Source organism: Helianthus annuus, chromosome 5 (assembly GCF_002127325.2).
Source record: "Helianthus annuus cultivar XRQ/B chromosome 5, HanXRQr2.0-SUNRISE, whole genome shotgun sequence".
Taxonomy (NCBI): Eukaryota; Viridiplantae; Streptophyta; class Magnoliopsida; order Asterales; family Asteraceae; genus Helianthus; species Helianthus annuus.
The window spans coordinates 92,798,330-92,812,964 of NC_035437.2; the positions used below are offsets into that span (position 1 = coordinate 92,798,330).

The following is a 14,635-nucleotide window of genomic DNA, read 5'->3' on the forward strand; positions in this document are numbered from 1 at the left end:
AAGGGAACTGTAAGCTACGAGTTACAACTCGTAGCCTACAGTTGAGAACACATAATGAACAGCAAATTCAAACCGTAAGCTACGGTTTTGAAACCGTAGCTTACGATCGCAAATAGATGTGGGACGTGGTGGACCCGGGTCGGGTTGGTATGACCCAAAGTTTTTAAAAAAAAAAAAAAACCCAACTTGTAAAGAAATAAAACACGAATCTGCTTGGCTAATTTTGTCACATATCTTCATCTTCTTCCTAAGAACTCCAAAAACCTCCATAACCATCTCAAATCTTCAAGCTTCATAACTTTCTTGTTTCTCCACCAAATCGAGTGATTCAAGAGCCTAACTTGGCTAATTTTTCGAGAGGAACAAAACCTTGCCCTCGGTTTTCACCGAAAACGCCCAGATTTGCACGAATCAAGTCGAGCTCGAAGAACCCTAAAAATTCAAATTTGGGGCTTTTTGCTCAAACTTCATAAACAAGCTCTCTAAGTGTTCTCTAGCCTTTCTAAACTAAAAAGGTATGATTTTTACTACAATTTTGCTCTGAATTGATGAAGTCAAGGTATTTTTTGCTATATTCATGCTTTGTTCTTGGTTGTTTAGTCATTTAGTGGTTAAATGAGCATGTAATAGGTTATGAAATCCTGATTTTATCTTGGTTAATGAATTGAAACGGGGCAAAATTGCTATATGAGGGGTTGGATTGATGTTAGGGCTTAAGGGGATGTTGTTAAGTTTTTTTTTAAGCTAGTTAATGAACCACATTATGAGTTTTGGACTGAATTTGTGAATTGAAATTATTTTGGGTAATGATTTAACTAGTAACAAGTTGAGCCATGGTTTAGAACAAGTGTGGGGAGGTCTCACAGGTTATACACTTGTTCTAGCATATTAATATCCACTGATTCGAATTAACTTGAGGTGTTTGGTTGTCGTTGTGTGATTGTAGATGGCTAAACAACGCAAAGGAAAGGAAAAGGAAACTCAATCAGTAGAGAATGTAGCGGTTGGGTCGAAAAGAGCAAGGACGGGAACCGGGATTGAGATTAGGGAAACGCCAGTAGATGATTTTGTTCAACCTCCACGAGGGCACGGTGATGTTCCTTACCACCCTACGTGGAGAGATGGACCTTTGCATAAGCAAAATGCAGCATACCAAGCCGAGTTATTCTATGCAAAGATGGGCGATACACATTCTATTAGAACAAATACTTGTTTCGAGAAGCGCATCAATATAACCGATCTACGGATGTTGGGGTTGTATGAAAAATTTGCTGCACTCGGTTGGGAAGAAGTGTTGGGCTTTCGAGGTAACGAGAGTGGAGAGGTGTATCTTAAAAGCGTTACAGAGTGGCTAAGTACACTAACGAAGGATGATGGCAATGATCCGCCAAGAACCGTCACATTGACAGGGAAAGTTAATGGGAAGCCGGCGACCATGTCTTTGGATTCGTTGAGCCAAATTGCAAAACTTGATTCTAAGGGGGATAACTTCTACACTTATATCAAAGAAAAGGATTACTTCAGTGACCCGAAGGATATTGTGGCTGAAAATGTAATGTTCTCGGAATTGTTTTTGCTGGAAAAAGGGGTCACACTGAAGCGAGACAACCTCAAGCCATTGGTGAGGGTGTTATTGAGTTTGGTATTGTCGAATGTAGCACCCCGGTTGGGGGATATGATGGGTATACGGAAATGGGAGTTGTTGGTGCTTTATGCTCTCATGACGGGGCAAATTCATTTGTCGTTTCGGCAGTTGGTGATGCTTCATATATGGCAAAGCCGGAACAAAAGACAAAAGAAGCTGATTCCGCATGCCCGTTTGATTAGTGTTTTTCTTCGGCAACAAAGGGTGGTACCGATTTCTGAAAAGGCTTTTCAAAAGCCACATGCTACGTGGTCAATCGCTGAGACGTGTGATGGGGATAGAGTAACCTATATGAAAACCAAGTTCTGGATAAAAATCAAGTTCGGAGATGGAGCTAAATTGAAGGTGTTGCAGTGGGGGAAGCAACCTCCAAGTCGAGGCGAAATGGACGATTTGGATTCTAGTGATGAAGAGGTATTGAGGTTGAGGCGAGAAGCGGGTTTGCAAGTAAGAGAAGTTGGAGGTGAACAGCCGCCACTTAGAGGACGGTTCCAACGATTTATCAAGCTCTTGAAGATCACTCAATCGATATGAGCGGCTAGTTGTTTTAGTGGTTTCGTCCGGATGGAGGGTTTTTGTAAGTTGGATAATTTTATGTGTTTGTGAGAATCGTTTAACTCGGTGATCTAAGCATTCGATGCTTTTCATCTTTGATTTGATTAATCAATTGTAACCGGTTGCATTTATTTAAACCTTAATTTCTAAGCATTCAGTTCCCGAGAGTTCTAGTAATTGGGATATATTTGACATGGGGTTAGGGTTTGTAATTGTAATTGATGATCATTCGATAACCTCCCGTTATGTATTGACCGGAGTACTTAGTCGTTGGTTATCACAACTGGTTAATTAGATTCAACACTTATGTCTATGTAAGTGTTTCGATTAAACACATAACTGAATCTAGCTGCAAAACCTGAAATCTGGAGGAACCATTGTTTCTCTATTGATTTAAACTTCACTTTTTAGTTTGTAATTTTAGATAATCAATCAACTCACAACAAAGCTTTATTTTTTTTATTTTTTTTTTGTCTTAGTTAATCAAAACTTAACCTTATAACACTTTCCACAATCCTCCTCTGGTTCGATATCCGACTTATCCTATCTACATAGTTTAGTTGGTTTTTGCATGTCCTTAACGACAGACATCAGAATGGAAGTGGGCAGCATGAGGGGCCACGGCAATCAGATTACTCTTGGGGAGTGTTTGACGACGATATGCAGGCAAGGGTGCAGAGTAGCCAACCGCCAGAATATGCGGGTTGGGACAGGTGGCAACAGTGTTTGTATGATCAAGGCTCGCGGTTGGAAATAAGTAGGGAGAGGCAACATCGGGAGTCAATGGAAAGTAGAGAGAGACAACATGAGGAGATGATGGGATTTCTACGACGTGCCGACCGGGCACGTCACATCAGCAATGAAATGGAATTGAACATGAGGGCGTATGACGACAACCAAACGCGCCAGTATTTCAATTATTATAATGGAGTTCCATTTTGCGAGAATCCACCTCATGTGGACTTCAGTCAGTTGCAGCCATATGAGCCAGGTATGCCCCGTCTTCCGATGCCCCAGGTTCATGGATCGATGTGGTTGCCAAGAGAATACTCGGCGCCGCATTTTCAAAGCTCCTACCCATATCGACCTCCACCTTATGATTACTCGGCTCGTCAAAGTCAACCACATACAGCTCAGTCGTCTTCTTCTCAGTCGCAGCAAGGTCCGCAAGGAGGTTTAGCGGATATTTTTTATATGAGCTCATTTTATGAGCATTTGGGTGGATATCGTGGTGGACCGCCGGGTCCATCATATCATTGAGCGCTCTTTGACATGTTCAGGTCCATGTGTTTTTTTTCCCTTCTGAACGACTAATTGTCTTTTTATCTTTCGTTTCATGTTTTGTACTTGGTGGTGTTTAAACTATGCGTTGTTTTATGGGATGTGTGTTGTTTGGTTTGTTTGTGATGAGTTAGTCGCTTATTTAGGATAGTTGGTTTGTTTCCCGGGCGTATATTTTAAAAGCACCATACATTGGGGACAATGTATCCCAAGTGTGGGGATGGGGGAGCCCGGGAAGGGATTCGTGGATAAAGCTTTGAAGAGATTGAAAGTGGTTGAAATCGATGAAAATGAAAAAAAATTGAATTGAAAATTTTGAAAATTTTAAAAATTTTTCATCGTCTTAAACAAGCTAATTGGATACGAAAACCTGAAGTTTCAATCACTAACAGGCTTCTTACCGGTAGTACACTAGATTAGTCCCTTGTCATGGTTGTCCCTTTAAGTTTCATGAGAGTAGGTTTGACAATTGTTTTTATAGAAAATGAGTAAAAAGAGATGTCTATCTAGGGGTAGCATATTTAAATTGCATATGCTACATGTCGTCAACCTTTTTACCTTTTCTTGGTGAGATCTTGAGCCTGTAGACGGATAGGAGACATTATATGAAATTCGTTTGTTGAGTGCAGGCTACGTGTTATTTTGTGTTAGAACTTGTATGATTCGATGCATGCTGAGACTGTGGATTTGACATATGCACATAGATGATAAAGGCATTAGGATTCCCTGTTACACCTTTTGTGTTTGTGCTTCTTTTGCGTTATTCGCCAATTTCCCTTAGTAGCCCTGTTGAGCCTAACTACCTTTCGTTTGTTCGCCCATTGTCTATTGTGAAAACCTGACCGTGATGATATTGCTATGAAAAAGAAAAGAAAAAAGAAGAATAGAAAAATATGTGAAGGAAAATGAAAAAAAATGAAAAAAAAAAAAAAAAAAAACAGAAGTGTATGAATATCGTCTATGTTCTTGGGTAGAAACCAACCCAATAGTATAAGTTGTGTTTGAATAAAGTTATCACGGTTTGGTTATTATTTGTGAGTCAATTAGAAAAGAAAAAGAACCCAAAAATATATTCCTACCTTTACCCTTAACCGAAAACCCGAAAGTCCTTTTGATATGTGTTGTGTTAGGTGATACAGTGGAGGTGTGATTGTCATACAAGCCTATGATTACAGGATTTCATGTTTGCTTATTGAGTGTTTATATACTAGCACCTTACACGCTAGTCCAGATATTAACCCGAGAGGAGAGTACATTGTGAGGGGTGTGTAGCATGTGTTTAATTGTAAACATGTTAGTTTTAGATAGACAAGTCTTGAGTTTTGAAATTGCATCATTTATTTGTCAAACTGTCAATCTCGATTGTGTCAGTCTATGGGATAGGTATGACTTGGGACTGAACAGGTTGAACCGGTTAAGGGAGTTTAGAGGTGTTGTTGCTATGGTGATTAGTTCTAGTTGGTTTGCTTGGGGACAAGCAAAGGCAAGTGTGGGAATGTGATGGAGAGGGTGAAACCCGAGCTTTAGAATGTCTAAATATCATGTTCTATGTGCATTTGATGTGTCTAATTGCTTGGAATGAGATAACTATGAGAATTTGGTGTTTTGCAGGTAAAGTACGTAAATCGGTGCATTTACGAGGGTTAAAGATGAAAGTGTGAGCATAGGATGGGATATTGCGGCTCAAGAATGGATGTTAAAGCTTGTTCGGGTGCTATGAATGCTCACGAGTGGATGAAGTGTGGAATAGTGAAGTTTGGGGACTAATTCGTTAATTTATGAAAGTGGTTTGGAGCTTATATGTGCAAGAAAAAAAAAAGAAATTGGAAGTAACAAAGTATAAGGACCAATCTGTCATTTGATGAAAGTTAAAAATGAAGAAGAAAAGAGGAGAAGTGCCATGATCGTAAGCTACAAGGGACTTTCTGTAACTCACGAGCTCTTCATGATATGTGGAATTATGGACAGATATTTGAAATCGTAGGCTACAGTTGATTTTCGTAGCTTATGGTTTATTTATTATGCTCAAACAGAGATATGAAGTTGTAGCCTACGATTTATGTTTGTAGCCTACGATTTCATGAAGTCAGCAAAAGAAAAAAAAGGGGGGGGACGCATACTCATTCTTGGGGGCCCACGAATACAAGGCAACATCAAATAAATCATACAACATGACGTGAAGGTTTTTGTCTTGGGGGGCGGCACACACCATCACACATCAACAGAAGGCAGCCGTCACTTTTTGGGAGAGATTATCTAGAAGACAATTATCATCATCTTCAAGTGCACAAGAAAGTCAAGGCAAAAGCATAAAATATCACCACACATCATCATTACCTTTGACTAGAAAACCCTAAGAAGGGTACATCACGTGAATTTGAAGCTTTCATTCAAATAATTTTTGTCATCATTCTTTTTTATTATATTATAATCAAGATGATGGTATTAATTATTAATCAAGCTTGTGAAGATCATTTAACCGAGATGAGTGGCTAAACTTTCTGTGGTTTCCTCCGGACGGAGGGTTTTTGTAAGTTAATGGATACTATGTGTTTGCTACAATCGTTTTATCTTAGTGATCTAAGCATTCGATGCTTTTCACTTTAACTTGATTTGATTTATTGGTTGTAAACAATTGCATTTATTTAAACCTTAATTTCTAAGCATTCAGTTCCCGAGAGTTCTAGTAATTGGGATATATTTGACATGGGGTTAGGGTTTGTAAGTGTAATTGATAATCATTCGATAACCTTCCGTTATGTATTGACCGGAGTACTTAGTCGTTGGTTATCACAATTAGTTAATCAGGTTTAACACCTATGTCTATGTAGGTGACGATTAATCACATAGTTGAAGTTAACTGGAAAACCTGAAATCTGGAGGAACCATTTTCTCACCTATTGGTTTAAACCTTAGTTTTTATTCATTAACTTAGACAATTCTCTCAAACAATCAAATTCTCAATTGATTTCTATTTCTTAGCATTAGTTAATTAAATACTTAGCATAATAACACTTTCCACAATCCTTCTCTGGTTCGATATCCGACTTACTCTATTTACATAGTTTAGTTGGTTTTTGCATGTCCTTAACGACAGACATCAGGTAGAGAGGCTGCTTCCAGAAAGACCACCGGCTCAAAAACAAAAGCATACGAACAAACAGACGTGATACAAGCAGAAAAGACGGTACCATAAGTGAAATAAAACTACCAAATATCAACAGGAGCAAGCCATATACTACATAAACATTTATAGCATCATAAAATAACCAATGCACATGTTACCTAAAGACAATCATGTACTAAATCCCCCCTTAACAAAAAACTAGGCTACCTATACGCTATCCCTTAATAGTCCTTTACCTTTATCCTAGGTCTCCACGAATCCCTATCCCGGATCATGTCCTCAGAGAGATGCAACTCTATCAAATCATATCTAATCCGCTCCTCCCAAGTTAATTTAGGCCTGCCTCTACTTCTTCTCCCCTCCACAATAAAGTTTTCCACTGCTCTAACTGGCGCCATAGTCTGCCTTCTCTTCACATGCCCAAACCATTTTAATCTACTTTTAGCCCATAAAAACGTGATAGACTTTACACTCGCCACGATGTTTTCCACGTTAGGCCGCTTCCCATTAAAAATCGAATCATTCCTCGCTTTCCACATCGACCACATGGTGACAATGACAATCCCGTGCACAATCTTTTTCCCCTTCTTGCTTCCGTTCATCGACTTGTACACTTCTAACAGATCCTTAATCTCGAACGCATAAATCGGGTCTAAGCGGCACCATCTACCAATCCCATCCCAAACATTGGTAGCGATTAAACAATCGGACAAAACATGCATCACCGTTTCTTCATAACAATTACACCAGGGACATCTCGTATCCGTAATGCCAATATTTCGCTTGACTAACGCCGCTTTTGTTGGGATCCTATCCATTTCCGCTCTCCACGCCATAATCAAACACTTCGTTGGAACCCACGAAACCCACTTTAAGACAAAACATTCTTCGTACACCGTCCGCTGCATTAGCATCTTTGTAAGCCCATTCGTGGTATATTCTGCTTCCATATTACCAGCCCAAAACCAAGTGTCCTGCCCCACTTCTATTCCTGCAGCAGCCACCATTTCGCACAAAGAAACCCATTGAATTAGCTCTTCTGTTTCCTGCATAATATCAATCCATTCGGCTACGATAACCCGCTGATTATTAACAATTTTTGTACGTTCCGATATCCAGCAAGCTTTTTTATTTTCCAGGCGATAAAGAAGAGGGAATTTAACCTTCAGAGTGCAATCGCCTATCCAACAAGCTTTTTTGTAAGCCCATTCGTGGTAGAGAGAGATATGTGGCTGGTATTATATATAATACTTAATTAATTTATTTTGTTTTACTTAAGAGCATTATACTCATTTTACACCAACTTAACTAATAAAACTAACCTCTATCCACGTCAGGAACTATCCGAGAACAAAAAGTGAAAAGTTGGGGAATAAAGTAGGGGTGTGCAATAACCGAACCGTTAACCGAAACCAAACCGAAAACCGACAAAACCGAACCGAAATTAACCGAAACCGAATTAACCAAAAGTTGGTTAACGGATATTTTTTTACCATCAGTTAACCGAAATTAACCAAACCGAACCGAATCATTTATTTTTTTATATATTTCTAGCTTTATACGTCTATTTCATGTATTTCATATTTTATACTTTCATGTCATGTAATAATACCTCTAGTTCATTTATTTATGCTTTCCTTTTAGTTATTTATACATCCACTTTATGTATTTAAACATCTATTTATGCATTTATACCTCAATTTCATTTATTTATACATCCATTTCATGTATTATACATCTATTTCATGTATTTATACCTCCACTAAATGATTTTCTAAGCAAAAAAATTAGCCCTTGTTTGAAGTGAATATTAACCGAAAATTAACCGAACCGAACCGAAAACCGACAAATTAACCGAATTAACCGAATCGATTAACCGATGACTTCGGTTACGGTTACGGACAATGCTAATAATCGAACCGAACCGTGCACACCCCTAGACTATAGAGATAATTTTAGAAAATTAGAGAACAAAGGTGAAAAAATACCAAACCACATGAACTATCCGGGCATTTAAGTATTTAACTCAGATCAAAATTAGCTTACAAGATCATTTGTAGGGTAATCATGATACATTTCAAAATTACCCTACAAAGATCAAAATTACCCTACAAGATAGTTTTACAAAATTACCCTACAAAATCAAAATTACTCTACAAGATTATCTATAGAGTAATTTTGATAATTAGAAAATGCCACCTTCAATTGGTGCGTTTTATACGTTAAAGGTATTTGTATTTCATCTTTAGTCATAAAATGAAATTATGTGAACTTAAAACATACTAATCATCTTCGTGCTTCACTATATACTCTTATCAACATGTGACTAATCACATACTAGAAATCTTCAAACCAAATCAGGTAATAATTTAGCCATGGATTTTCTCTTCGCACAACCTTATAAACCATTTACAAAATCTAGCAAACCAAACCAAACCAAAGAACACAAAGTCCAAAACAATGAATACCCATCTTATTAAAATTCAAGTTTTTTAGTTTGAAACCAAAACCAAAACCAAACCGAATAAACTTGGTTATTGGTTCGGTTTTGCAAACTTTTTTCTTTGTTTATTGGTTTCAACCGAAAAATATTTAAACCAAAGAATCCAAATCCCAAACTGATAAACACCATCAAATGACTGAAACAGAGTAACAAAAATGTCTCAAACAACAAACTCGAAGCAAAGTTTCCATCAAAACCGACACAAAATTAGTCCGAATTCTAAAACAGCAAAATTTAGTAGTATATCACTAAGTCGATAAAAGACAGAACAATAACACAGCATAAATGATCAACGATAACGGCGAAGAGACAAAGTATTGTTCCTCTTCCAAGTAGCCCTTCTTGATGGACGCATCTTGTGGTTCAAATGTCCCTTTCCACGAAGTCCTCTGTATTTCTTACCAGCGGAAGTGAGTCCTCTAAGCTCTCTGTGTTTGTGCACCGGGTTGCAGATCCAGTTGATCCTTGGATCGTTGCGAATAGCAGCATGTGCAGGGTCCACCAAGATTACCTCAAAGTACTTGTAGGTCGAGTCCTGCATTCAAAACTTGTACTTAATGCCATCTTCCAGAACCATATGTATAAAAAAACAGAAGCGTACCTCGTTAAGCCAGTATGAGTTGAGAACCTTTAGACCACCCAATTTCCTTCCAGCACGTTCTTCGGCCACAGATCTTTTGCTGCGTTGAAATTTGAGTTGGGTGACACCCTGGTTTGTTGGCTTTCCATACACAATACCTTTTGGAACTGGCCTCTTTCTTCCACCACGCCTCACACGTACTCGATAGATCACATAGCCCTGAATACATTTATTAATTTTGTGAAAAGAATATAATAATCAACACAACTTTTTAACCAAAAAAAGTGAAAAACACATACTAGTCCATTTAACACTCATGTTTTTTAAACTTATTTTGTAAAAGATGAACTACGAGCTAAGTCTCATCATAAGAAATGTTTTTAACCTACTTGTTAACTAACATCCTCCATTCATAGTATCTTGGTCATTTGGATACACACCTTTTTATTAAACAACAACAACCACCACCGTAGCCAGTAAGTCACACAAATAGCAAAGCTATTGGTGGGTCCGGGGAGGGTGGGATGTAGGCAAACCTTACCTCCAGCATAAACATATCATCATTTAATTACTCCATACAGGATCAGCTTTAGATCATTATTTACCCAAATGCAAATACCCAAACCATCATTTGACACTCGATCTTTCTAGAAAAAACATAAAAGAAATTATGATATCCAAAAAGATAAAGGAAGAGAAGGGTACCTGTTTGGCTTTGTAACCCATACGACGAGCCTTATCGGGTCGGGTAGGGTGAGTAACCCTAACAATGGAAGGAAGCTGGCGGTACTCCCAGCACCTAACCCGCTGCATAAACCTCATCACGTCCGACTGCTTCTTCCTCCATAGCTCCGATACGTAGGTGTAAGCACCTGTTGTTACAGCCACATATACAAAATCAAAGAATATTTTTCTGGGTTTATCATCGGATAGTTGATAGAAAGAAAAGAATGTTACCCATTGTTGCACCCTCCTCCGGCTTCGATCTGCAGAGAGACGGCTGCTATGAAAATAATATGTAGCTAGCGCTTCTCAATTAGGGTTTTTCAGTAGCGATATCGTCATGTCATCGGACTGCCTTATTGGCCCATTTTGGATTGAGTTTTGGGCCTATTTGGACTATGTAAAAGCCCCATTAGTTATCTATACGGTATTATAAAAAAAAAAAAAATCCTCTTAATTTATAAATACATGTAATTCGTCTTTTAAACAATAACTATATTTCTAGCCCTCGTCTTATTACACATAAATCCTTGAGTTTTAATATAATTATGGGAATTAGTTACATTTTTCCCCTCAACAACATACGTATAAATTTTTTTACGTATTTTTGTCATATATTTTAAACTATAATGTTTTAAAAAAAAATACAAAAGTAGTGTGATGACCTACTCATTTTTATCGACGTTTCAATAGTCATCTTGTCCAGTATTGAATTGTGGATTAAAAGGTACAAGTAGATGATGCCTTATTGTACAAGTGATTAAAGCCCAATGTACTTGGTCGTTATCCTAGAATGTTTAAGCTACAGAATGCCAAGTGATTAAATATTGTTAATTTAATAATCTCATCTAGATTATACTTTAATCTCTCGTCTTTAACAAAGTTATATATAATTAGTTGGTAGTTACACTTTATCCCCTTGTAAAAACTAACTCCCCTCTACAATTTTTAAACGGTCATAATTCTTTATTATGTTAATATATATATATATTTTAAATTACTCCATGTAAAGGAGTATTTTATTCTCTTTTATTTGAGTATAGTATTGCTATAGTGTTTAAATTAAAAAAAAATGATATGTTATGTGATTAACGGTGTGTAAGGGTGAGTAATAACTCAATCGTTAACCGAAATCGATCAAAAACTTAATTAACTGAAAACTGATTAACCAAAACCTGAATTAACTAAAAATGCTTATCAATTTTTTATACCCTCATTTAACCAAAATTAACTAAACCGAACCACTATTATTTTCATATATTTATAGCTTTTATACATGTAGTTCATGTATTTCATATTTATACCTCATTTTATGTATTTATACCTCCATTTCATATACTTATACATCCATTTCATATATTTATACCTAAATTTCATGTGTTTCTAATAAAAATTTTAGCTTGGTTTTGGATATTAGATGAACCAAACCAAAAATCATTAATCTAACTGAATAAACCAAACTGATTAACTGAAAACAGATTGGTTAATCAAATAGACTAATTGATGACCTCGCTTTCCATTGAGGATAATAAATTAACCAACCGAACAATGCACACCATAGCAATATTTGTATTTACCGTCGCATTGTGAGCACACCTATCAGTTATTAACCAAACTCGGTTTTCCGGTGAGCAATAACTAAATCGTTAACCTAAGCCAAACAGAAAACAAATGAAACCGAACCGAAATCAACCAAAAACCAAGTTATCTGAAAACTGAAAACCGAATTAACCAAAAACCGGTTATCAATTTTTTGTACTCTCGTTTAACCAAATTTAGCTGAACCAAACTGAATCATTCATATTTTCATATATTTCTAGTTTTTATACCTCCAATTCATATATTTCATATTTTATATCTCCAATTCATATATTTATACTTTCATTTCATGTATTTTTACCTCAATTTCATATATTTCTAAGCAAAAGTTTTAGCCCAAATTTGGTTTTTGCTATTAACTGAAATTAAATGAACCAAACAAAAAATCGTCAATCTAATTGAATAAACCGAAGTGATTAACCGAAAACCGATTTGTTATTAAAATAGACAAACTGATGGCTTTGGTTTCGTCTTCGGTTGAAGATAATAATCGAATCGACCAAACTATGCATAACACAATGAAATGGATTACCCGATTACTTCGCTTTTGATGTATATCTATCACAATAATGCTACAATAATATTATATGAATAAGAAAACTACAAAAAACGAATATCGCAATACGATATGTCACTCCCGCCGCATCGCGCGGGCATCCTGCTAGTATATATAATTAAAGAAGTTGTTTGTTAGCTACGGAATAAGCTGTACTGACACGTATGTGACTTACAAACTAGCTATGTAAGATATGATGTCATCGTCTAAATCCATACATATTTTATACGGGTGTGCACGGTACGGTTCGATTTTGGGCAAAATCAAAACCGAAACTGAAATATCGTTTTTTGGTTTTTAAAAACCGTTTGGTGTTGGTTTTTTCGGTTTTTACACCGGTTCGGTTCAGGTTTTCAGTTATTTCGGCTTTTGAAACAAAAGTATGTAAGATTCAAAAATAAAAAGTATAATTTAAAATTTAAGAATCTTCTGATATGGTTTTTTTTTTTTTTTTTTTTGAATGGTGACTTTTTTTTTGAGTGACCCAATGTCACGCCGCCTAAACGGCGGCCCTAGCCAAGATCTGCCCAGACTACGTTGTCTTAACCGGGCTCGCGCTGGGTTCGTCAGACTGGCGTTCCCCCGGAAACCTTACCTCCTCCACACGAGATGCCTCGCTAAAGTAACAGCCGGATGAAAACTGGGGTGTGGCTCAGGATCGAACCCCCCTCGGTGGGTTTGTCACCATCATTGCACAATATCCACCCCAATATGACACAAGTGGGAATTGAACTTGAGTCTCCGTTGGAAAACCCAAGTCTACATTTAAGTTATTATACTTAACATTTTTAACTAATCTATATATATATATAAACATGATAAATAAGGGCTTATGTGTCATGTTATGAGGGCTTGAGAAATGATGTGGCATCACCATAGGGCTTCTTGAAATTGGTTTTGGCTCCAAAAATTCTCCTTCTTACTTGGGTATAGCGGCATCCGAATAGCACAAGTTTCCGACCCGACATGCAAAAAAACGGATCCGTATATAATATAGATTTGGCTCATAATATTCATACAAAAATATCAGTTCTTTCTCTTTCTTCTACACGCAAAACAAGAAACCCTTTGATCTTCATCCAGTTCATCCATTCTTCCTCAGAAATCTTCTTCGGTAATCTTAAAGTATTCGATATCTAATCTGATTCTTGTGTATGTTGTTTAAGTAATTTAGTTTCAAAGATTGTTTCCGTTTCATACTTTCTTGATTTATCTTCAATATTATACAAGGATTTGTTGTTGTTCTTGATCTTTTGTTTTTTATTAAACCGGAAACCCAAACCATTTTTGAAGATTGTTTATTCTTTATTGGTGCTGTTATTGGTTATTACATAAATTTAGTTTAAGATTTGTTGATTTTAGTAATGTATTGTTTTTTGATTTGGCTGACTGTTGATAGTTATGACTATATTGTATTTGAAAATTTTTGTATTTTACGAACTTACTTTCAATGTTTGATTCCGTTCCGATTTTGTTTATATATATTCAAACTCAATACAAGGATAGGTTTTTGTTCTTGATCCTTTATTTATGATTCAACCGAAGAGGGCAATCATTGTCGAGATTATTTTTTGTTTAGTGGTGAGGTTATTGGGTATGACATAAATCTAGGTTAATATTTGTTGATTTTTTAGTAATGCATTGTGTTCTGATTATTTTTACATTTAATGTTTGTTACATAATGTATTTGAAGAATTTTGATTTTGTTAATGTAGTAAAATTTTGCTTATTTCAAGATCCTTTTTGAACTATTATAGTTGTACCCTTATGTTTTGATGGTCTAATTATAACTCTTATCGTGTCATGTTCCAGGCATCCGTAGAAAGCTGAAATGGTTTATGGATTCGCTTCTCGTATACGTGACAACGTCAGGAAATCGTTGGTTAGTGTTAATCCTATAACAATATTTGACCAGGATAATTATTTTTATAAAATGTTGTCTGTGATTATACATCTTATAATTACTATTAACATTAGCTACTATGTTTGTGTGTAGAAACTTCCGGCATTGTATGGGGACTGGATAAAAACATTTGACTACCCGGAAAAGAAAGCTGATATCCGCA

General features: G+C 36.5%; 3 protein-coding genes across 3 annotated transcripts; 1 reads left to right on the forward strand and 2 right to left on the reverse strand.

Moving 5' to 3' along the window:
- The first annotated feature begins 231 nt into the window (after positions 1-231).
- On the forward strand, positions 232-2,377 carry LOC110940662. Its single transcript, XM_022182217.2, has 2 exons — positions 232-515; positions 947-2,377. Exon 2 carries the CDS (start codon positions 947-949, stop codon positions 2,177-2,179), a length of 1,233 nt encoding a protein of 410 aa, XP_022037909.1. The 5' UTR covers positions 232-515; the 3' UTR covers positions 2,180-2,377.
- Positions 2,378-6,829: 4,452 nt separating this feature from the next.
- LOC110943210 lies at positions 6,830-7,615 on the reverse strand. Its single transcript, XM_022184962.1, has one exon. The coding sequence runs from the start codon at positions 7,613-7,615 to the stop codon at positions 6,830-6,832; it is 786 nt and encodes a 261-aa protein (XP_022040654.1).
- Positions 7,616-9,217: 1,602 nt separating this feature from the next.
- LOC110940663 (60S ribosomal protein L15) lies at positions 9,218-10,799 on the reverse strand. The gene is made up of 4 exons (XM_022182218.2): positions 10,649-10,799; positions 10,397-10,563; positions 9,713-9,910; positions 9,218-9,646 (listed from the first exon to the last, which is right to left on the reverse strand). The coding sequence occupies exons 1-4, from the start codon at positions 10,650-10,652 to the stop codon at positions 9,401-9,403; spliced, it is 615 nt and encodes a 204-aa protein (XP_022037910.1). The 5' UTR covers positions 10,653-10,799; the 3' UTR covers positions 9,218-9,400.
- Between the last annotated feature and the right edge of the window lie 3,836 nt (positions 10,800-14,635).